The sequence below is a fragment of the Felis catus genome, chromosome E1 (assembly GCF_018350175.1).
Source record: "Felis catus isolate Fca126 chromosome E1, F.catus_Fca126_mat1.0, whole genome shotgun sequence".
NCBI classification, from domain to species: domain Eukaryota; kingdom Metazoa; phylum Chordata; class Mammalia; order Carnivora; family Felidae; genus Felis; species Felis catus.
Window position 1 is genome coordinate 61129281 of NC_058381.1, and position 24152 is coordinate 61153432.

Sequence of the window (24152 nt, forward strand, 5' to 3'; positions counted from 1 at the left end):
CCGAACATAGTGTGTCTGAGCCAAGACCCGCACGAGGTCTCGGCAATGGCTTGAGGACACCCAAATCCACCCGCCCCCCTGCACTGGCCCACAGAGACAGGCACAGAGAGGCCTACCATATGGCCAGTACCTCACCACCATGCTCCCTTGCCCCACAAAACCTGCCAGCCCCCCGGCAGCCCCACAGGTAAGGAGGGTCTCGGCTGTGTGGCTGGGGTCTGTTCTGGGGACTGGGGACCCAGGGGGGGGGCAGGTATAAACATATGGCCCACTTTTTCCTGGGAACAAAGCCTTGGTCCAGTAACCCACCCTGGGCACGTGGAGACCCTGGATGGCGCCCATCCCCTCCTCACCCTCATGGGCATTTTCCAGGAATAGGCCCCCCTCACATCTGTCTTCTCTAGCAAGGGGCACGAGAGGACAGGGAATGCTCCTGGGCCCGGAAACCCAGAGAGCTCAAGCTGGCACCGGCCAGCTGTGTGACTGGGGCAAGATCACGAGCCCCCGCCTCTTGTGTCCACAGGGATTGGGACGTCACCCATGATGCCCACCACGAGGCCTTCTCAGGATGAGGGACTGCCTGTACCCCCAGCTCTGTTGGGTCTGCTTGGCCTCCAAGGTGTGGACCCAGAAGAAATGTCAGGGCAGGGCTGCAGGGGGAACAGGGCTCGGGCACCCGCTCTGGTCTCCGGCTGCGGACCCTCCCCTGCCACTCTGTGGGGCACAGCACACAGCTGGTGGGGGTGAAGTGGGGAACGGAGGGCAGGTGCGAGGCTGGGACGGTGAACAGGAACCTGCAGAGCCCCTGCCCAGGGAGGGGCTACCTGGATTCAGGGAGGGCAGTGGGCCAGCCCTACACTCACTTCTTCTGAAATTCAAGATCAAGTTGAACACCGGTATTTACGTCAGTCAGTCCAAAAGGGTCTGGACGAGCAATCAGTGACGCTCCTTCCTTCCCCGCGGCCCCCTGGAGCCTAGGGGCCTGAGGTTCAGCTGACGGTTAGTTTATTGGTGTCCTGTCCTCTGCTTGGCCTCAATCCACTGTCACGATGTCTGATCTGCTGCTTTGTACCTTCCCGGCGCTCCCCCAGATTATACGTGCCGTCTGGGGCATCGATTCCCGCTGCCCCACCTGGCCTACCCCGCACCCTGCCTTCCTATGCAGAGCATCACCGGGGCTCCTGCAGGGTGTGACCAGCTTGGTTTCTGGAAGATGCCGTGTCAGGAGGGACTCACATCACTGATGTCTCAGGTCCTCGGCCCCCAATGTGTCTCCCAGAGCCGTGCACTCACTGGACCTTCTCTACAGGTCATGGCATCATCCACATTCAAAAGTCAGTCTTCGGCGGATGAATCTGGATGAGGCCCAGGCAAATGATTATCTGTTCACAAATGGGAATTTCCACCAAGGGCCCCGGGATCCCCTCTTGAGGAAGGGTCGCTGCTAGCTTCTGGGCCTGATGTCAACAGCACGCCGAAGCAAACACACAGTGCTTGGTGGTGAAAAGCTGCTTCCCCCTAATTTACTTACGGACGACAAATGATCGAAACATCAGGAAATCAAAATCCAGGGTGATTCATAAGGCACCTTGTTCAAAGGAAACGGGCTGAAATGGGGAGAGGAGGACGTTCTGTTCCGTGTGGCTGCTTCCCAGCGGGAGGGCGCCGTGAACAGGAGGGCTACGTGAACTCAGGGTCTGCGATCCCGTGGTCGGGGTTGCAGGTGAAGGCGATGGTGACGGCGTAGCGGGTGCCCCAGTGGACTTTCTCCACACGGTGCAGGTTCTCGGACCCTGAGGTAAAGAAGGACACCCGGCCTGGGACAGAAGAGAGAAGAGGGAAGTGACCCGGAGGCCACACACGTGGCCGGCCCTGACACAGCAAACCAGGAAATAGGACAGGTGTACCCACCACGGGAACGGCTGCAGCAGGACACCTCCATGCGTGAGGGGTACCCCAGCCCCCGCCCTGGCCCTCTTTGTGGTGGGTGGGCCCAGATGTGGGGGCCAGGTCCTGCCAGCACCGTCCAGGGTGCCCCGACAGGCCACGTGACCTCCCCAGGCCCACCCCTCACAGGCTTTCAGGTTCTACTCCCATGTCAGACAAAACCAAACCCTGGAGAGTGATGGCAATGTCTTACCAAAGAATCAAGAAAGATATGTCAAGACAAAACACCCAATGCCTTGTCAGCTCCCTTCAAGTTGAGATAAAAGGTCTTCACCTTTCTGCCTAGGGAAAGGCAGCTTCTGGGAGTCCAGAGTAGGGGCCCTTCCAACCTGTCCATTTTCAGACAATTCCATGTTCAACTGCTTCTGTCTTTAACTGGCCTTGCACACAACACTATAGAATTTTCTACAAGCGAGCTGACCATTACCAAGCCATGACGGAGGAACCTGAGATTCAGCAGGTACTATGCTCTGGCCGCGTGGCCGGGCCCCTGACAACCACATTTCCCTTCACAGTTACAGCTCAGCCGGTTGAGCGTCCGACTCTTGATTTCAGCTCATGTCATGAGCCCAGGGTTGTGGCAATGATTGAGCCCTGTGTCAGGCTCTGCACTAAGCATGGAGCCTGCTTGGGATTCTCTCCCTTTCCCTCTGCCCCTCCCCTGCTTATGTTCTCTCTCTCTAAGATAAAAAGAATTAAAACAAAACAAAACAAAAAAACCCACAACACAAAAAACAATAAAAAAAACCCCACAAAGCCACTGCTGGACAGTTGACTGCTTCCGTCAATACTTGCAAATTGACCATAATCTTTGCAAAGGAGAGAAGAAGCCACCTCAGACACGCCCTGCTTTCTAGCTGTAAACAGAGAACCGGGCTCTGTTTGGAAACAACAGAACAAAAGAAATGGTGAACACACAGGAAACCTATGAGTGTGAGCCTGGGGGCTCCTGGAACTCACACACAGTGCAGTCCCCTCCTCTGGACCAGCCCAGCCACCCCCATGGGAAGGAAACGCTTTCCCAGAGCAATCCGGACCCACCACACTTTCTGAGAGTTACATTTATTTATTTATTTTTTAATGTTTATTTGAAAGAGACAGAGTGCAAGTCGGAGAGGGGCAGAGAGAGAGAGGGAGACACAGAATCCGAAGTGGGCTCCAGGCCCTGAGCTGTCAGCACAGAGCCTGACACGGGGCTCAAACCCACCAACCGTGAGACCATGACCTGAGCCGAAGTTGGATGCTCAACCAACTGACCACCCAGGCACCCCGAGACTTACATTTTTAAAACACATCTTGTCCTTGGTCTCTTGATTCAAACTTGAGACATGGGACAGCAGCCAGGCCTGTCTGCACAGCGGCTGCCGGCCTCCCGTGCCCATCCACCCCCTCTGCCCATGTAGACAGACGCAGTTCTCAAGTGTCTGTGGACGCACAGTAAGAGTAGGGGTCTCCGTGTCCCTTCCAGCGTTTCCGCACAGTTTGTAGACAGAGGTGCTGAAGAGCAGAGAAAAGAACCTTGGGACAATACAGAGCCTTCCACCATTCATGCTGTTGGAGCCTCAGAAGAAGTTAACATTGGGACAGAAAAAGAGAACTTGAGGAAACAATGACCCAAACTTTCCCCAAAGCCGTGAAAACCTGGCTTTTAATCCAATCCAATCCAATCGGTGTAGCCAACCCCGAGTGGGACGCGGGGGCCCATCACAGTCAAACAGATGAAATGAGTCATTTGGGAAAATCTTGGAAGCAGCAGAGAAAAAAGGCAGTGACCATGGGGACAGTGACCCTGACAACGACTCTCCCTCAGCAAGAATGGAACCTGAAAATAAAATGATGTTTCTATAGAGAAAGGAAAATTCTATCACTCCAGAATTTCACAGCCAGTGGAAATATGCTAGAAAAGGTGAAATGAGGGCATTTACAGAAGAGCCACAGCCGGCAGACCCATGGGGCTGGGAGCGTTAAGGCGGAAGAAAAATGGTCCCCGTTGGAAACCCGGGTCTACGGAAAAGAGTGAGGGTTCCGGAAAGATCAAATGAGTGGGAAAATGTAAGTGTGTATTTTATTGTGTGTATTTTCCTGTGAATTTCTACAAGAGAGGAGAGACTGTCCAAGGCAAGAACCATAACATTTAAATTGGTCTCATTGGTGGGTGAGCTGCTGTGCGTCTCTCCAGAGTCAAACGACAGCTCCCACGATGTCTGTGGGGACGAATGGACCTCGCTGATCCCCGGGAAGGGACAGCACACAGTCAATCATATAAAATAGTGTGGCTGCCTCTCATCTTGTCCACCTGGAAAGAGGCCCTCAGACCCCATCAAGTGCCGGTGTGGTAACTAGAGAAAAGTATGGCACCGGCTGCACAATCCTGAGCCCCTCTGTCCTGTCCAACCAGCAGGTAAGCCCTACACTTGATTCTGACTGGTGAAAAGTCCATAGTAATTAAGTAAGAGTAGGTACCACAGAAATGCTCTGAAGAACCCAGTGGCAGGCCGCTCGTATCAGAACCACAAGGAAATTATTAGCAGAGGATGAAATCACCATCTGTCCAGGGACCAGCGCTGCTAACTCACCACACGAGGCAAAGAGCAAGACAGACCTGTAACATTTACACTGGTGGGTGGGGCTCCCAGGGCCACATCCCCCAGAATCTTGTCTCCCAGGGCCACGTCTCCTAGAACCATGCCTCCCAGAACCATGTCCCCCAGGGCCACGTCACCCAGAACCACGTCCCCTAGAACCTATCCCCCAGGGCCACGTCCCCCAGACCTGCGTCCCCCAGCAGTGGGTCTCCCAGGGGAGAGTCTCCCAGGGCCACGACCCCCAGAACCATGTCCCTCAGGGCCATGTGCCCCAAGGCCACATCCTCCAGGACTATGTCCTCCAGGGGTGCATCGAGTTGTACTGCCCACCCAATTCTATAAACACAAAACATTTCAGTATTCACAAAAAGGTACTTTCTGGCTTTTTACACTCTTCAGTAAACAACTTAGAGATTGAGCTCAGCAACTGAGTAACCAAGCGTGTGAGAGAAACTCAGTGTCCGTAATCCTGCATGTTCTTTTCTCTGGGACAACAAGGGCACCTCTCAAAAGCATGTGCATGTAACACCCAGCCTCAGTGACAGAAGCTTCTCTGGTTCTTTATCCATTAAAGCCTTGGAACTGCAGGGTGTCCAGGGCCCCTCCTGCCCACTGACTGAGCCCAGGTCTACACCTCTTCCTGTGCTCACCCCATGGAGGGAGGAGAGCAAACCCCGAGCGGTTTAATTTCCTTTTTATGCCTTTTGATTTCCAAGCCACTTGGTGTCCAATTCAGAGCTACTACGAGGAGCAGTTTGGACCCACCGGCTTGGGGGACTGCCCCATGGCTGACAGGAACATTCTGGCCAAACCAGGTGGGCACCCTCACTGGCCTGACCGAGCTCCCAGCGGGCAGGAGCCCAGTGAGCAGGTGAGGACAATGCCACAGGCACAGGTGAGACGCGGCAGCAGGTGGACGGCACTGGCGCTGTCCGAGGTACCTGGGCTGGAGCCAAGTGGCCGGGTCTGTCTGTGAGTCCCCCCTCTTCCCCACACGTGCCAGAGGGAGGGACACGTCATCTGCCCAGCACCTGCTCACTGGGCAGCTCTGATGTCCGCACTGTGTCCAGGGAGGCAAGCCCCAGTGCTCAGCGCTGTTATCAACATCGTCAGGCTGGGAGTATCACCTCACGTGAGCTGCTGAGTCCCTCTGGGGAGTGCACCACAGGGCAGGGAGGGGCGGGCTCTGGGAATCGCTGTGCCATGGCGGCAGCGACCGTGGGCGATGGGGCCCCTGGGTGTCCAGGACCAGCAGACGCATCCAGGCAAGCGCAGCATCGCTGGGCACCTGCCCATGCCTGGGGCTGCCGCGTGAGGGCCCTACCTGCTCTTGGCTCCACTGTCTTGTTGGCCCCCTCCTCCACGAACACAAATCTCCCTCCGCCGAAGTCGTCCAGGTAGTCAGAGAGGTAGAGCAGCGAGGTGTAGTCAAAGGAGCCATAGGTCACCTATGGGCAGAGCGGAGGGAGCGCGTCACCATCGAGGTGCTCGTGGGGCACACAAGCCCAGGACACCGCTCTCAGCCTTCAGAGGTCAGCATACAACACGTGCACCTAACAGAGGCCGCTCACTGCCTTCTTGACTTCAGAAACACCTTGGTTGAGCCCACGGTCGTGTGTTTTTGCTGGGACTCTGGCACAGCTCAAACGCCCGGACAGCTGTCTTCCGGAAAGGCAGCGTGTGCGGGACGCAGGGCAGACAAGCCGGCACCATAGCGATTCCTGGGACGGTGGCAGCGTCATCGCTGACCAGCAGGGCCAGTCTCCCGCACCAGCAGCAACGGCAAGTGCTGTCGCTCTTTCAGATGCTGGGCGACTCCAACCTTTGTTCTTAACTCTAGTAAAAACACGTGTCATAAATTTACCATTTAACCACCTCAGTGCGCAGCCGGGGGGGCAGCAGGCATGTTCTCACTGTTGTGCCACCATCCCCCGTCTGTCTCCAGAACTCCAACTTCCCACATGGAAACTGTCCCATTACACGCTCACCCCCGCCCCCTGCCCCCTGGTGCCGACCCTTCTGACAACTCTAGAGACCTCATAGCCATGGGATCCCACGGGATCTGTCCTTTTGTGTCTGACCCTCTTTGTGTAGACACTCATTTGCAGAGGAGGGGTATGTCTGAGCTCAGACCCTCTGAGAATCGACCCCCACTCCCTCCTGGACGAAGGAACGGAAACAGGGGGCGGCTATCGTTCGTTTCCTCAGATGCCCCGAAGTCGGGGACAGAAGGGACCCCTGGAAGCCACTGCAGGCCAGGGCTGCCGCACAGACACGTCGTTTTCAATGTGACACCTTCAGGGTTTGGTTTAAAACCTCAGGCTGCCGAGGAGAAGCTAACTGTAATATGAAAGGAAGATGTAATTTCCAAGGGCTTCAGTGACACAGATCAGAACAAAGAGCTTTAATAATTAATAAACGGAATTAGTGAGAGATGTACTTTTTTCGTGCAAAGAATTTTAATCACATAATAACGTATTCCAGGCTGATGAACCATTCAATTAGCAAGTCTGGGGTAGGAGAGGAACAGTAACGGAAGAGTCTAAGAATTAGTCTGAAACGTCACCCCGCCAGCCCTGACGTGCAGCCCGACCCCTGCCTCTAAGCTGCTGGGTTGACAGCCAGTCTTACAAGATTTTACTGACACCTGTAGGCATCATGGGAACGGAACGCAGAAGCCCCAGGCCAACCTCCTGCGACATGTCTGACCACAGCTTGAAGAGGCTTCTCCCCTGCCACCATCTTTACCCCCATCATCATGACAACAGTCATCTCCTGACATGAGGTGACCAACCAGCAAGGCTGCTGTGGTGACGGAGACCCAACATCACCTTGTGCCCTCTGCACCAGGTCACGTGAAGCTGGATTCTACACACCTGGGCTTGGCTCCACAACCCCACCAAGAGCCCATCTCGGCTTCGCCTTAACTGACGTTCGTTCACCAAACAAACACCAGGGTGATGGGAGACCACGATCTCCCAGGGCCCGCTTCTAGAACACCTTCAGCAGTGAACCTCACATGAGTTGAAAGCATACATGAGCCACGTAAGCCTAAAAGAGACCCAGGTACAGCAGGAGGGTCCAGGAGCCTGACCCTCTCATACCCACCCATCCCCAGATGCTGCACAGGAACCCCCCACAAAGCTCACGTGAAAACCGGGGACCTGGGTAAAGAGGAAACTGGAAGCAGCGGGCTCTGCTGGGGAGTCTGTCCTGAGCTAGAGACAGGAGCCCCGCGGATCACGAGCAGGTGCCACGGTCCAGTTCTCTTGTGTCTGAGGACGTCTTCTCGCCATGCCCACATGTGAGCGGTCCTTGGCTGCTCGCACTGCCCTGGCTCCTGCAGACCCTTCTGTGGCCTCCTGGCTCTAAGCATCCCTCTGGGGAGCCTGCAGCTTCCGACTTGTCACCGGGGCCTGTCTCTTCCCACCTGAAGAGTATGATCTTCGAGAACGCGGCCAGGGCGTGTTTCTCTTGAACCGACTCTTCCAGGTGTGTGGACGGCTGTCCTTCCTTCGTGCAGGAAATTCTCCTGGACTCCAGCCCACGCGTGGGGCCCCCTTCTCTGTGTGCTGGAAGTACCTGTCTGTCCTCCGCATACATCGTCTTTTCCCTCAGCACCAGAACACCCTCTTCTGCCTCTGTAGTGTCCGCGATCACCTTACACCAAAGGTCTCACCCTGTCCCCGAATGATGATCTGACAGTGGTTACCAATGGGTCAATAGCTGCCAATGCCACGAGGTGCAGGGGGATGGGGCTCCATCACAGCCGGATCTGAGCACATGGTGCCTGCTGCCTGGAGGCCAGAAACCCCACACTCCCAGCCTGAATCTGGTGGAGCCCCAGAGCGGCGTGGGCCCACACGGGAGCCACTGGCCACAGATGCCACTTCTGTTTACACTGGCTTGAGCCGATTACATATCGGGGTCCTCAGTTTCACTAACCACACGCAAGTGCTCGCAGATGCATGCTGCCTCCTCCGTCAGCTCAGTCGAGATGAAACAGACACTAGGCGTCTGGCTGATCTTGAAGCCAAAGCCACATCTGCAAGCGTCCATCCCAACCTGCCTCATCATTCACCCCAGTTCTGGGTATTTTCCACTTGCTTCTTTTGTTCTAGCATCTAGGGACACAAGGGGTGTCCTGGATCACCTGAGCACATGGCAGCCCTCGGGTGTCTCCCGAGGCAGGTCTCCCCTGGCAGCATGCCGAGACCGTGGGTGTGCAGGGCGGTGGGGGGTGGGGTGGCTGCAGGACAGGCAGGGACGGGCTCCTCCTGCAGCTGGTCAACATCACGATCGAGAGCAGAGCAAGGACGGGAAATCCAGAGGGTCCGGAGTGGTCAAGAGATCTTCCCATGAAGAGGAAGAACACGGGGGCGGGGCAGGCAGGCCCGAGGAGAGGCCACCTGCAGCTGCGGGGGCAACAGAAGGCTGCCCGGGGGGCACGTGGTGAAGCTTATGGTGCCAGTGGAGATGGCCACAGAGGACAGAGTGCCCACCACTTCTTAAAGCACTTTTCACCATCACTTGGGGACAGGTTCCAACCCCCCCCCCCCCCGCCGACTACATCCTCGGGGTTCGGGACGCACCTGAGCATCAGAGACAAAGATGTGTAAAACCCCAACCACAGAAAGGCCGCAGTGGACACTCAGAAACCCGGGCGGGCAGCTCGGGCAGCCACGAACAAGCCCCGGGGCCCATGCTGGAGAGCGGGTGCCCACCTTGTCCACGTGCGCGTGCCAATACTCGTCGTGTGCCGTCCGGGCTTGGGTGCTGTTGATGCGGGAGAAGAACGTGGGCTTGGTCAGGTGCAGCGAAGATGCACTGATGCCAAAAGCCTGGGCGATCGTGAGCTGGACCTTCTGCCGCACATCCCTGTAGAGAGGACACAGGCGTCACCCAGGAGCAGCGCAGCCTCAGAGGAGAGGATTCGCCACGGGCCCCACGGAGCCTAGGCAGCACCACGCTACAGAGTGACACGGCTGTGGGAAAGCAGCAAGATGGACAGACGTACATGCGGCCCACGCACGTGTGAAGGCGCATCGTGTGCAGAGCCAGGAACCCTGAGGACCGGTTCCTTGGGGCATGGCCAAGGGCGGGGGCCCCATCTGCGGGGACAGACAGGGAGCTGCGGGGCGAGCGGCCCTCTGCACAGGGTGCACGTGCTCCCGACAGAGGCCCGGAGGACGACCTCGGCCCTGTCTGAGAGCTGCACCGTGCGTGGTCAGGGGCTCGGGCCATTCCTGCCGCGGCAGAGGGGTGCTGCCCCCGGAGACACCAGCCCCTCCCTGGCACGTCCAGGGGTCTGGGCTCCCAGCCCTACACACGCGGCCGTGTGGCGAGGTGCCACGGGGCACAATTCACCACACGGGCATTCGTGGTGGGGGCACCACCCTCCCTGGACCACTGCTGACCTGCACGGCCCACTCCACAGAACCCCAGGGAGCCAACTCCTGGGAGGCCAGGATGCAGGGGAGCAGCGCTACACAGGCTGAGCCACACCTGTGAGGCGGACACATGCACTTGCTGTCCATCTACCTACACACATCTACACACGTGCACACACGTACCTACCTACATACATGCCCACACACATGCGCACACACATACACACACCATACACACTAACTCCCATACACAAGCACAATACATGCCTGCAAGACATAACTACGCATGCACATACCTGCTCCCATATACACATAACATACGTGTACACCCCCATACGCGCCTACATGTACAGGTGTGCACACACACATACATGTGCACACACAGGTACCTACCTGTGTGCACACTTACAGAATATATGGTAAACTAGGTCTAGGACCACAAATGATGGAGCTCCAGCCCAACAGGACATAAATCATTCCAACATTTCCAAACCACTGATGATGATGCTTCAACATGCACACCACGTGCTCAAGGGTACTCCCGCAAGGCAGGGCACTAACTGGGGGTGCGCTAGACCCTTCCTGGGGTGGGGCTCCCCCAAACTCATCTCAGTAAGTAGTTATTCTAACATTAGTGATGCCCATGGAACTTCTGCTGGACCAACAATTATGTTCAGAATTCTTCGGACTCCTCCATGGGGTAGGAGGGACATATGCATTCAGTAGCTCTTATCGCCCAAGTCATAAAAAGTACTTATGAGCACATCACTTATCCAGCGGGCTCCGTTTCTTCATCTTTGTTCACCTTCAAGGCCCAAAGCATTTCAGAGTTTAGCCAAATGTCAGAGTCCGACAAACTGAAAGAACTTAGAGACTCATGATATTCTTCCATCTGTCACCAAACAGCACACGGTGTGGATGACGTGTTGACAATGCGATGCTGCTCCTCCTGGAATCAGTCCCAGCTTCACTCCACGCACAAGCTTCCTCTCTCAGCTTCTGCAGTACTTTCTGCTTCTCTCTCCTGGTTTCCTCACTTTTATTCTATGTTCACCAACTTAACATTTCCACCTTGGAGCCAGAAAGAGCCCCGCCCACTTGGGGCACACTGGCCTTCCACTTCTTGGTTCCCGCTGTGGTGACAGTTCCCGCTGTGGCGACGGCTCTCGCTGTGGCGACGTTTCCCGCTGTGGCGACGGCTCCCGCTGTGGCGACGTTTCCCGCTGTGGCGACGGCTCCCACGGGGCCACCAGGACAGTCCTCAGCTTTCATGGTTCTGGCTTCTGTGCATATCGTGCTGCGTATTCTCCCTGATGTCAGTGCACAGATGGCGGCTGAGAAAAGTCTGGAAGCGATTTGGTGGTTTTTATCTTCGGCACATCCAGAAAAGGCGGTTTGGTGACTCAGAGTCCAGGACACGACGTGGACGTGGTCCTGAGTGTAACAGCCCGAGGTGTGGTGCGGGGAACGGTTCAGACCAAATGTTTGCCTTGAACATTGGCCAGATAGCCCATCTCAGCCACCATTCTCCTTCCAGGTTTGTGAGACCCACAGACGGAGCGTTGCATTTTCTGTGAATTATCGGAATCCTTGTGTGGGAGACAGCAGTGGAGATGTCACCCAAACCCTGCTCTGTCACTCTGCAGATGTGCTCTGTGATGATCTAGACCATAAATTAGATCACACTGGTATCTTGTGCTGGTAATATTCTGGTCATGTCTCCAAATGCTCGGTTATTTTTAACCATAGAATAGACAAGATGAGAAAAAAGATTTCTCTAAACACTGCCATCTACTTGACAACACTCTTCAACAACATATTTTGAAAAGTTTTCATTATTTTTTTAGTTATTATTATTTTAACAATTGGTTTATTGTGTGAAACTGATTGGTTCTTTCCCTCTTTCTTCATTGATAATTACCAATCTCATTTATTAAACCTTAAGCTGCACTAGAACACAGGGGGCATTGCCTGCCTCTTGGGAGCCGTCATATCCAGTGCCCACGTGCCCAGCGACAGCATGCGTGCTTCTGGGTGCAACCACCGACTGGGTTTTCTCTCCAGAAATACAAACTCTTTTTCATTTGTGCAACCCTTCCTGGGTTCTGTGTGCGACCGCAAGCCCTTCCAGGCTACAGAGGTGACCGACACCCTTCCTCTCTGCATGTTCACACTCAAATGAGACAGAAATCTGCTGTTTTCCCTTCATTCACGGTGTTCATTCATATGTTTCATCGACCTTATGAACGTGAAAATACCAACCCACACTTTTTACTAAACGGTAACATGGTGAATGATGTTAACTGGTCACTGGGTAATCACAGACTGAGGCTCCTGCACCACCAGTGCCTGGCTGGTTGCACCAGGAGACCCTGTCGCGCTCCAGGCCCAGACTTCACAGCCACCAAGTGAGGTCACTAGCGCATGGCAGGGATCAAGTGCACCACTCACTGCCGTTACTATTCATGTGTAGAGTTCATCCGACCCCTCATTTCTCTCTGGACCAGTAGCCCAGCTTTGTTTTCCAGCTGTCTCCCTGGAGACATGACCAAGGGGAAGCGGCAGCTGTTGCCAGCCCAGGAGGCCTGCTGGCTGCTGGTTGGGGATGGGTGCTGGAGCTGAGGGTGCACAAGGGCAAAGTGGGGGCCGCGTGGGGACGGGATGCCCGGTGGCGTGACTGGCGGCCCTTACATGACCTACACGGGGACAGAACTGCACACACTCACACAAATAAGGTGAAAGCAGGGAATCTGAACAAATAGGTGGCATGGTGCCACATCCTGGGGGCGACACCCTACTCTCACACGAAGCAGTTGCAGTCAGGGATCCTGGGTGGAGGGTACAACAGGGTCTCCCTGTGCTAGTTCTCAAAACAGTATGGAAGTCTTGATTATCTAAAAGTTAAAAGTTTTAAGTAAAAAACAAAAACACTCCTGGGGCACCTGGGTGGCTCAGTCGGTTGAGAGCCAGACTCTGGATTTCGGATTCAGGTCATGATCTCACGCTTCATGGGAAGGAGCACAGAGTCGGGCTCTGTGCTGGCAGCGGAGAGCCTGCTTGGGATTCTCTGTCTCTCTGCCCTTCTCCTCCCCCCAAGATAAAAAACAAAACAAAACAAAAACAAACGAACACCTTGCCCCAGCGGGGGAGCTGCCAGGACAGGAGGGCTGTGTCTGACAGGGCACCAAGTGGGGGTGGCACTGGCATGTGTGGTGTGACTGGGGAGTGGGCACAGCCCTGCACGGCGGTTACAAGAGCTGCTGGACCCCCCCTGAGGCTGGATGTGCCTCCGTATCCGTGAGCTGTCGTGAAGGCCAGAGAACAACCCTGGGCCGAGGGGCACACGCAGCCTCCACTGGGTGGTGTGAGGGCGATGGCCTGGCTAGACCCACAGCTGCGGAGGCGGCTGCCCTGTGTACTACCCACCAGCACAAAGCGTGCTCGGGTGAATGCCGCACGTCTGCCCTGACTGCGCAGAGGGTCGGAGACGAGCCAGGGGAAGAAGGAAACCTCGGCGCCGGGAGAGTAGACCAGTCCGCACAACCCCGCCTCCCCTCAGTATTTTTGCGGCCACTCGCTGGGTCTTTGGGTTCCCTGGCCTCCTGGGGCCAGAGAGGTACCACCCCTTCATCCACCTGCCCGGATTCCAACAAAGTGAACGGTGCATTTCACCTTTCGTGAGACCCTCTGTTCACAACATGCCCACGACAAGCCAGGGGCCGGGGTTGGGGGGGGGGGGCGGGGTTGAAAAGGAATGCTGCTGGGGCGTGGTCAGCCAGCGTGGATGGGTGGTGGTCTTTGAGGGCGTGGTCGAAGCGTGGATTGGATGGGTGTGACCAGTGGGCCACGGACTGGGAGGTGTGGTCAGGGGCAGGATTGGACTAGGCCGGTGTAAGTGGATAGGCACACCACAGGGGAAGGGGACAGGGTGATGATGGGGTGAGTGTGACCAGGACCAAGGGGGCAGGCGTGGCCTGGCCAGGGTAATGGTGGGGAGGGCTTGACATATGCCCGGGGTGGGTGAGGCCAGGGGTGGGCGTTGCCTGGATTGAGTTGAGTGGGCGGTGCTGGCGGGGTGGGTGTGGTCTAGGGTGCGTGGTGGGCGGGGGCAGTGGGTGGGCGTGGACTGGATGGAGTGGAGTGGATCCGGGGCTAGTGGGCGGGACGAGGGTGGGGTGGGGTTGACTGGTGGGCGGGGTGGGTGTGGTCTAGGTGGTGGGTGGGCAGTGCCGGTGGGCGGGGCACACTTGGGTTCCGCCCCCGGTTGGGCTGGGCTCCTGGGCACACGACCCTCGGCCCTCCCCACTTAGCCCGCTGCACCTGCCTCCACATCTGACCTCCTCACCCCTTTCCTCCTCACCGGTACAACTGGAAGTCCTCTTCTGAGAAGACGGTTTGTATTTTATCTCCAAAGTATCTGCGAAAAAACATAGTGTTAACAAATGCAACATTTCATTAAACGTTTATTGTTAACGTTTTATTATATAACATTTAAATCTTTTCCTTATTTCCTTTAAACTCAGTGTTTCCTCCAACTAACCAGTAGGTCCTTGAAAACTAGCTTGTCCTAACTGCTCCCTCGACAGTGACAACTATGTGATTAAAAGGCAGGGAAGTCAATACCAGCAGAGTGAGGGTGACATTCAGCAAGGCTGGGAGAATCCCTTTCCTTCCCTGGCCTCAGGGAGGATCAGAGTGCCCCTGACTCTTTCCAGCTCCCCTTGGCCCCAGAGCCTGGTGGGCACCGCCCCCCCCCCCCCTTCCTCTAGCTGTCCCTAGGCCTCAGGTAGGTCCTGCTTTCCCAAGAAGCGCTCCCTGGGTGTAGCGCTAAACTATTCCCTGCAGCTGGTGAACAGGGACCCTGTGCCTGAGAAGGGCCACACCTCCCACTTCCCAGCTAAGAACTGCACAAGGGTGCAAGGTCATACCGCACAAAGAGGGTCGCAGCCCCTCTTGGGCTCTCACCTGTACAGGTTCACAAAGTGCTTCCCAACAGACAGGGCTCCTGAGTGCAAGTCCAGGATGGACGCCTGGAAAAGACGTGCACAGGGCACAGGGTGACGGGGTTTGAAAGTCGCCAAAGGTAAACGCAGACCACTGAGATCCAGCCTGGGCCAGGTAGCAGTGCTGGGTTTCAAGAAAGTTGAGCCCAGGGTATGTATAGGACATCTCGTTCTCTCCTGCCTAGTCCGATTTGCTGAAAACAGTCCACAGTCTGTGAACTCCTGCAGCTGAATCACACCCCACCCACCCTCCCTCCTTCAGCCCTGTTGAGGTGTAAGGGGACCACACATCACACGCCCATGAACCACCATCAATCACCAAGATAACAACCACATCCCAAAATGTCCTTGCACCCCTTTACCATCCTGCTCCTGCCTCTCTCCACCCACCCCTCCCCATCCAGGGAACCACTGATGTGCTTCCTGCCATGACAGACTGATTCACGCTTTCTAGAATTATCTGTGAATGCAATCATGTGGGATATGCTCTTTTTGGGTCTGGCTCCTTCCACTCAGCATCACCTCTCTGTGGTTTGCTCATGCCTTCGTGTCTACAGATGTCCACCGTCCTTGTTGCTAAGGAGTACTCCGTGGTCCGGGATGCCACAGCCACGTGGCCTGTTTCCAGTTTGGGGCTATTACAAATCTGCTCTGAGCACTGGCGGACAAGTCTGTTTGGACAGATGCTTTCATCCTCTTGGGAAATCCCTAGGAGTGGAATTAGTGAGTCATACCTCTCTACAGGATGGCCAAAGTGTCGTGCACTCCCTTCTGTGGGCCCTTCCCCATATCTAGGAGAAGTGGTCACTAGCACAAATCATTTTTATGCTGTCTGGGAAGCTACTATATCTTTCCTCATTGATACAGCAACCAGCCCGGAGGTTTGAACATAATTTGAGGTTAATAAATGTTAACTGAGAGGTGCCTGGGTGGCCCAGTCGGTTAAGCGTCCGACTTCAGCCCAGGTCGTGATCTCACGGTTTGTGAGTTTGAGCCCTGTGTCGGGCTCTGCGCTGACAGCTCAGAGCCTGGAGCCTGCTTCGGATTCTGTGTCTCCCTCTCTCTCTGACCCTCCCCTGCTTGTGCGCTGTCTCTCTATGTCTCTCAAAAAATAAATAAATGTAAAAACAAAAAATTAAAAAAAAATAAATGTTAACTGAGCTTAAAGACATCAAATCTGATAATTTGCCATAAGACAATTTCCTGGGGGAATGCCCAACAATGAATAAGAAATGAGTCCATGCACAAATGGGTTTTTAATAAATGCTCCCTCTGAATCAAATCAAACCGAAATAAAAGGAGCTTAATTTCCAGGTAAAAGTTTGCAGAATAAAATAAAGCCACGCAGATCATCAGAGAAATACTTAGAAATTCTACCAAAGTCTGTAAACTAATCTTCCCAGGACTTTCAAACATGATTCAGGTCCGTGTAATGGCGATAATCCAGGGATCACCAAACAATGCAGAGGGGACTGATCTTCCACAGCTCCACTCACTGGGTGAGGAGACCCACATTCAGGACGCCACACGGGAAGGCAAGCTGACGTGCAGGGCTCGCAGGGACAGAGGCTGCCCAGGAGGCAGATGAGACCCGGTGCTGGCCGCCTGTTCCCGGCAGCTGTTGTAACTAATCACCACCAACTGGGGGCTTGAACCAGCAGAACTTTATCCTGTCACAGCTACTGAAGCCAGAGGTCCTAAATCCAGGTGTGGGCAGAGCCACGCTCCCTCCAGAGGCCCTAGGAGAGAGTGCCTCCTGCGTCTTCCAGCTTCTGGTGGCTCCAGGCGTCCCCTGGCTTGTGGCGGCATCCCTCCACCTCTGCCTCTATCTTCCTGTGGCTTCTCCTCTTCTTCCTCAGATCTCCCTCTGCCTCTCTCGCCATTGGACTTAGGGCCCACCCCAGTCCAGAACCATCTCCTCTTGAGTCCCTTAACTTAGTGGCATCTGCAAAGACCCTTTTCCAAATAAGGTCCTATCCCCAGGTTCCAGGGGGGTGAGTCGTTCATGCGAGCCCTGAGCCCCCTGCACCTCACAGATGACAGTGCCCACACCGTGTCTGTGGGCACCTCCTGCCTGGGGCCTGGGGAGTGTGTCTGCCACCATTTCCCAGCAGCCCTCCCACTTCTGCCTCTCTGTTTCCAGGGCTTGTCACCCTCCTCACTGGGCTTCTAACTCACTCCCCCTAAGCTCACTGCCTGCGACCAGGTCCATCTGCCCCCAGCTGGGTGTCTGAAATAGGAATGAGATCTGGAGCAGGTTGCTGTGACTCACCCTGAAGAGAGGGGACACTCCCATGTCCACCAAATGTGGCGTGGGGGGAGGGGGGTACCCAAGAGCCCTGCAAATCCAGTGCCGCTGTCCCTCGGATGGTGAGCAAGTTAAAGGGGTAGAAAGAAAACTAAAGCAGGAACTCACCCCTCCGTCAGATCCTCCCAGGGACAGCCCCTTCTCGGCTATGCTGTGGGGAAAGGTCATTGTAAGTCAGGATTTAGTCGGTAGAATAGTCTATGATATAGCCGGGCAAGTAACAACCAGCACGATTAATGCAATGTTAACAGATCATTTACTGTTTATGATATAAACACACATTCAGACCAAAGGACTCAATTTGCAAAGGCAAATGAGAAAATGGCAATATTTCATCATGGTCTTGTTAATTATATATGACACAGTTTAGAAACTACTGAGCTTAAATTTAATTTCCACCTTTGGCACTGAGAGCTGGTGCCCACTAAAATAGGCTGAACTACCCCCACTGGGTCCCTCTGGGCTGACGCGTCCCCCCCTGGTCATCAAAGGCTGGGGGGACACCTTTGCAATCCCCAGCTCAGGAGGTAGAGGCCCCATGGTGGCCTGTGCTGCATCTGACAGGACCATCCACATCACTGGAGACGCAAGAGCATTTTACAGACCAATCACAGCCTACCAGGAAGCTGTACTGGGGACAGATCGGCCCCTGAAATATCGCTGACTCCTGCCCAACAAGTCCCTACACTGTTATGTAGAAGCATGGGGACCGTCTCCCTGCTGGGACCCTCAGCTGGGCACACCACCGGCAGAAGGCAGCCGGGACCCTGGGCAGGCACACGGGCAGAAGGCAGCTCGAGGGTCAGACTCTGCTCCACTGGGCACTTGGCATGTGTGTCTAAACAGCTTTTGTGTCTGAACAAGTTGTTGGAAAATCAAAGCCTTAAGATCTTGTTGTTAGGAACACCTGGGTGGCCCAGTCGGTTGAGCGTCCAACTTCAGCTCATGTCGTGATCTCATAGACACCGTGAGTTCAAGCCCCGTGTCGGGCTCTGTGCTGACAGCTCGGAGCCTGGAGCCTGCTTCGGATTCTGTGTCTCCCTCTCTCTCTGCCCCTCCCCCACATGCGTGCGCTCTCTCTTTCTCTCTCTCTCTCTCTTCCTCTCAAAAATGAATAAACATTAAAAAAATTTTTTAAATCCCAACAAAGGAAAAGCCAGTGTCAACTGTACCTGAGTAAGACTTCCTGCCCCATCCTGAGTCACAGCTAGTTGGCCAAAGGGCTAATTCCTAGCCAGTCTCGGCACAGAGACTGAACTGCTCTCTAGTGACCACCTGCTCTCCACAGGTGTCCCAGGGCTCCGCCAGCAGCTCATGGAAGCAGCACTGCCCCGACCTCCTCTATAGGTCAGAACCACTTCCCGTGAAGAGTGGTTAGGCTTCTGGCAGGTTCCATCAGCAGCCACATGACTGAGGGCAAAAGCCTTCGCTCCTGGAAATTGGAAAAGCCTACCTTTGCCCTTGGAAGCACACAAGAAAATTCTTAGGGAGTTCTAAATGAATTTCCTTAAATCATCTTTTTCGTAGTAATTGTCTGCTTCCTGTCCCCCAGCCCCACTTTCACACTTGTTCAGGACAGAAAAGGCTTGGGTACCTGCGAATCCTCCGGGCTTCATCCCTGGTGATGACGGTGTCGGTGATGCCCCGCCCACACTTCCTAGGGGAGCAGCCTGGAGAGAGATAGCCAGAATGAGATGCTGACCCCATGCTGAATCCCAACAGAGCCATTTGCATTTGTTGAGGATTTACCTGTAGCTGGCCTTCCCCAGGGACAGTTTTGTGGGGTGGGCTGTGCCTTCCACAGGATTGGGGGGACAGATATGGCAAATAAAATGCAAGACACCTAGGGGTGCCTGGGTGACTCGGTTAAGCGTCCAACTCTTGATTTCGACTCAGGTCATGATCTCACAGTTCATGAGTTCAAGCCCCGCATCAGGCTCCGTGCTGACAGTACAGCCCACCCCCCACCTCAATAAATAAGTAAACAATAAAAAATAAAATAAAATAAAATAAAATAAAATAAAATAAAATAAAATAAAATAAAATAAAATAAAATAAAGGACACCTAAACAGGTATGAATTTCAGAGAAGCGACAATGATTCCTCAGCGTAAGTGCATCCTGTGTAGGACACGCTGACATCCCGCTGGGCACAGCACACTCCTGGTGGTCCCACACCAGGCAGGACGCTGGGAAGCATCTGGCTCATTGCTTACCCTTGGGAAGAGAGCCCTGAGCCACCCCAGAGGCGGCATCCATGACAATCCATGACCACAGACCCAGCCTTCCTAAGCCCCTGTGAGAAAGTCCTTCCAGGACAACTGAAGTTATGCTTGTAATTCTAGTCACTGTCCTATCCCAGGGACCCAGCAAAAGCTGCCACCAAATGTGCTTACCACATGTCCCACCCTGAACTCCCTCTGCCTCTCTGCAACCAGGAGGTGTAGCTGCTTAGGGGCATGAGGGTAAAGAAGCCCAGTTGGGGATGGAGCCAGGGTCAGGTGGATGAGGCCAGGAAGAGGCAGAGCATCAGAGGCGGACAGGCTCTGCAAACTCCTTGTGTTTCAGCACTTAAGGTGGGCCCAGCTCCCTTGTACTAGGTGGGCCATCAACAGGTCCTGGCCAATGAGATGGAGACTTGGGACATTCAGGACCTGTTGGGCTGACCTTTAACTTTTCATCTTTTCTCCCCCCTTCCTGCCTGGAACATGAGCCTGGTGCCTGGAGGTCAGAGAATGTCCTGAGACCATGTGAGCCACACACTGAGTACAAGTGGTGAGGGGCTCACAGAGCACCAGGCCAGCCTGGGGGCGGGGAGCGGGGGGGGGGGGGGCGTCTCTCTGGGCCTTGTTGTGTGGGGAAAATAAACTTCTACTTGGAGGACCATTGGGGGAGGGGTGCTTCAGTTCCAGAAGGCTAAATACAATCCTACTGACACAGGTGTTTTCATTATAAACAAAAGCGAGATGAATGCTTTTCATAAAAAATGTAAATATGAGACACAGAAGGGTTAATAATAAAAGAAAATACAATGATCACCAAAAGAAAAGTTGGAGAGTGATATCTGTATAACTAATGCACTTTAAGGCAAAAGAATCATTACAGGGAAAAAGAGGGTCATATTTAGAGGTGGTAGAACAGTTGACCACGAAGATGAAGGTGTGACAAACAGCATTAGATAGTACCATCTCAAACGCGAAACAGTCAACATGACAGAAGCTACCAGACCCACAGTCGAAGTGGAGATTCCTGCACACCTCCCTCAGTACTCGATGGACAAAGGAGGCAGAAATCCATGAGGATATAGATGGTTTGTATACATGGTAGGAGACTAGGAGAATTACATAGAACTTTGCACGCAACCGTTAGGAAGCATTTTTCCAGGTGTATATGGAACATTTACAAAAACACAAAATGAAAGTCTGAGCCAAAATCAGAGGATCTATATCATACACATTATTTTATCTACCTACAATGCAATTAGGTTAGAAATCAATTTTTTAAAAAAATCTAACCATTTTTTAAGTTCATTTATTTTGAAAGAGAGAGAGCATGCACGTGCACGGGGGAGGGGCAGAGAGAGAGGGGGACAGAGGATCAGAAGCGGGCTTCATGCTGTCAGCACAGAACCTGACATGGGGCTCAAACTCACGAGCCCTGAGATCATGACCTGAGCTGAAGTGGGCTTCACGCTGTTAGCAGAGAGCCCAATGCGGGGCTCAAATTCACGAACCGTGAGATCATGACCCGGGCCAAAGTTGGACACTTAACCAGCTGAGTAACCCAGATGTCCCCAAAATCAATTTAAAAAATTTTTTTAATGTTTATTTTTGAGAGAGAGAAACAGAGTGCAAGCTGGGGAGGGGCACAGAGAGAGGGAGACACAGAATCTGAAGCAGGATCCAGGCTCCTAGCTGTCAGCACAGAGCCCCACATGGGGCTTGAACTGACAAACCTCGAGACCATGACCTGAGCTGGACGCTCAACCGACTGAGCCATCTAAGCGCCCCAGAAATCAATTTTTAAACAGAACCAAAACCCTATAAATTTTGAAATGCTAAAGTCCATCAGTGACACAACGTGTTCAATGTGAGTGTGAAGAGCATCATTTGGGTGAAAAAGTGAATTTTGAATGGCTTACTCATCTGTGCACATGCATGAGCACACACTCCACATATACACAGTGCAGCAGCCTGTCCAGACACCCCCCAGGGGGCAGATCCTCCCACATCAGGAGCCCCCTGCCCCAACTAGAAGCTTTAAATACACTTTAACTATTCTTTGTATTGTGGTAAATATACATAACACAAAATTTACCATTTTAACCATTTAAAAAATTTTTTTTGAGAGAGAGAGAGTGGGGGAGGGGAGGGGCAGAGAGAGAGGGGGGGGGGTGGGGAGGCAGAGGATCGAAAGCAGGCTCTGTGCTGAGTGCAAGATAGACCACTGCTGGGCTCGAAATCACGAACTGAGGGTTCATGACCTGAGCCAAAGTCGGACCCTTAACCGACTGAGCACCCAGGCGCCCCCCGTTGTAACCATTTTTAAGTGTACAAGTTCAGGGATATGAGGCAAATTCATACTGTTGTGCCAACATCACCATTCATCTCCCGAATGCCTTCATCATCCCAAACTGGAACCCCGTGCCCCCGCCCCCCCGCAAACTGTTTTAATGTGGCTAAATTATTAAATGGGCAAGAAGAAACTTCACTTCTAACTACTTGAAAAATACTTTCTCAAAAGCTGGGACACAGGTTAAGAGGGAAAGGCTGAGGGAGTCAGGGGGAGGTAATCCCCTCTGGTGTGCGTCACCACAGCGCCCCTCAGTGGAAAGACTCGGCAATCTTCTTCCAGTTCAGGTCCAAAGCATTGCTCCGAATTAAAAAATTAACTGAATTTTGTCCTTAAAACCCAGTGGCGCAGGCTAGGTTTTTAAAACTGAGAAAGCGTCCAGGCAGCAACGAACGTGCAGGGAATAAAGCCGACAGTGCCCAGTGCCGGGGCAGGCGCGGGGCGGGGCGGGGCGGGGAGGAAGGGGGGGGGGGGGGGGGGGGGGGAGGAGGGGGCTCTCCAGGGTGCTGAACTCCAGGGCGGCCGCTGCCTCTGGGCAGCACTCCCCTCCTCCCCTCCAGAAGGGGACACACAGGGACACACTACACGACACCAGGAAGGGCTTCTGGTAGGGACATTTTTCGTTGCAACATTTTCTGCAGCAAATACACCTAATGACACTCTACAGCTAATGCCCTTTCTGGCTTCAACTTTTTCATCCCTGCCTTTCCAATTCTGTTATGTCCCTTCAGGCGGTCTCCTCCAATAGACAGTACCCACAGTGTGGGGCACCTCGGTGATCAGCAGGCCTGCCCTTGCACTTCCCAGCCCACGTGTGGGTTAACCGACCTGAAGGAGGGAAAGTTTGACTGTACCCCCCTGACCCCCACACCACGTGGCTGCAGCAAAAGACCCACGCATCTCAAACGCACCACGTTCGGTGTTCGCGTAAGGCTCTTTCCCAGACAAAGGCTGCATCGCCTACCTTCAAACCTTCGGTGACTGTCATAGTCCTCCGAGCAGGGCACCTCAATGAACCTGCCAGGCAGGATCTCCCCACGGTGAGCCAGGACCTCAGTGACGCCATCATCACCCCCCAGGCTGCTCCAGAGCAGGAGCCCAGTAAGCACAGCACAGGCCCCCAGGACGGTAGTTCTCAGCCACTTCCTCCGCACCTCCCAAGGTGCCCGGACATTCTTTGTGCTGAGGACAAAACACAACTGCACTCACATGTGCTGAAAAGTGGGCCACGATGACCAGGGAGCATGTTCACACTTAATCACAGGGAGCCTTAAACTGTTCCTGCCCTAACAGAGGTCAGAGCTACTCCCAACCAATCCAGAAGCACTCGCCAGCCTGGAAGGATATGGTGGGGAGTGTGGCCCCCAGCCCCATCTGACCAGGCAGGGCCCACTGTGCCCTGTGCTGACAACCAGATGAGCTGCCGGCCAGTGTCCCTCCCAGCCTAGCCAGGCTCATGGAGAACCTGAATCTATGTTGCCAATGCCAATCACGTTCCCTGAAACCGAAAGTGACCCTCCAGAACCACACATGTGCCCCTGGTGGACGTAACTAAGGTGTGAGTCCACCCACAAGCCAGCCAAGAGGACAGTACAAGCATCAATGAAAATCATTCATAATTGAGACACTTCTTGCACAACCTGGGTTAACTGTACGTCTAACTAACGTAATTACTGATGTTGCATGCATGCGTGTGTGCACGTGTGTAACTGAGAAACTGTGTGCTCTGTTGTCTAGGAAAAACTTGGTGACTGTAGGGCTTAAAGAACTTGCAAAAAATAAGAAAAAAGATCAAGGCACCCTTGCTTTAAATATGTAATTAATTCTTGAAAAGGAGGGAATCTGACTTATTTTTATATGTGCCTCCCCCCTTTGCAGTGCTATATGAAGAAAACGAATTCTAGTTAAATAAATCCCAAGGTGGGCACAGCATGGTCAGATCATGTTGAGTGGATACCTGATTATTTTAAACAGGGATCATAGATATCCCCTGGGCGGGGAGGAGGAGTCGACCCAGCTGCGCAGCACGCGCTCCCGAGGCCCCGCCCCAAGCAGACCACGCCCATCACACGGCCCCGCCCCGCCCGCCGCAGCTCGCCCCTCCCCACGCTGCCCTGTACCTGCACGGGCGCCGGCGCTCTGACGCCCCGCTGCCCTCGGGCGCCCTGAGCGCGCCCCTCCGCTGAGGCGCCATCGGGCCAGGTCGCTGCGGAACCGGGCCGAACGCGGGAGCCGCCCCGAGCCCGGGACGAGCGCCGCGAGGGGAAGCGCGAGGCCGTCGCGGCCTGGGACGCAGAGCGAAGCGCTCGGCCGTCGACCCCGAGCCTGGCGGCCAGGCCCGAGCAATC

The 24152-nt window shown here is 54.3% G+C and overlaps 1 protein-coding gene across 3 annotated transcripts; it reads right to left on the reverse strand.

The window, feature by feature from the left end:
* Positions 1-1494: 1494 nt before the first annotated feature.
* On the reverse strand, positions 1495-24149 carry OGFOD3 (2-oxoglutarate and iron dependent oxygenase domain containing 3). Of its 3 annotated transcripts, none has more exons than XM_023244401.2 (9): positions 23925-24149; positions 22769-22986; positions 18828-18903; positions 17342-17384; positions 14888-14952; positions 14283-14339; positions 9257-9410; positions 5857-5980; positions 1495-1817 (listed from the first exon to the last, which is right to left on the reverse strand). In XM_023244401.2, the coding sequence occupies exons 1-9, from the start codon at positions 23996-23998 to the stop codon at positions 1681-1683; spliced, it is 948 nt and encodes a 315-aa protein (XP_023100169.1). In that variant the 5' UTR covers positions 23999-24149; the 3' UTR covers positions 1495-1680. The 3 variants fall into 3 exon arrangements, with proteins under 3 accessions (XP_023100169.1, XP_023100168.2, XP_023100170.1); XM_023244400.2 differs by lacking the exon at positions 1495-1817 and adding an exon at positions 3208-3444; XM_023244402.2 differs by lacking the exons at positions 1495-1817; positions 5857-5980 and adding an exon at positions 6970-8966.
* Positions 24150-24152: the final 3 nt, after the last annotated feature.

What these genes read in the sequence shown, in the direction of transcription:
- OGFOD3 (XM_023244400.2), bottom strand. Translation starts at nt 23,998, where the DNA reads ATGGCGCCTCAGCGGAGGGGCGCGCTCAGGGCGCCCGAGGGCAGCGGG. An exon ending in CAGTCACCGAAGGTTTGAAG is followed by an intron (nt 18,904 to 22,768) that starts GTAGGCGATGCA and finishes ATCTCTCTCCAG; the next exon opens with GCTGCTCCCCTAGGAAGTGT. An exon ending in GGCACGCGCACGTGGACAAG is followed by an intron (nt 5,981 to 9,256) that starts GTGGGCACCCGC and finishes CTCTGCCCATAG; the next exon opens with GTGACCTATGGCTCCTTTGA.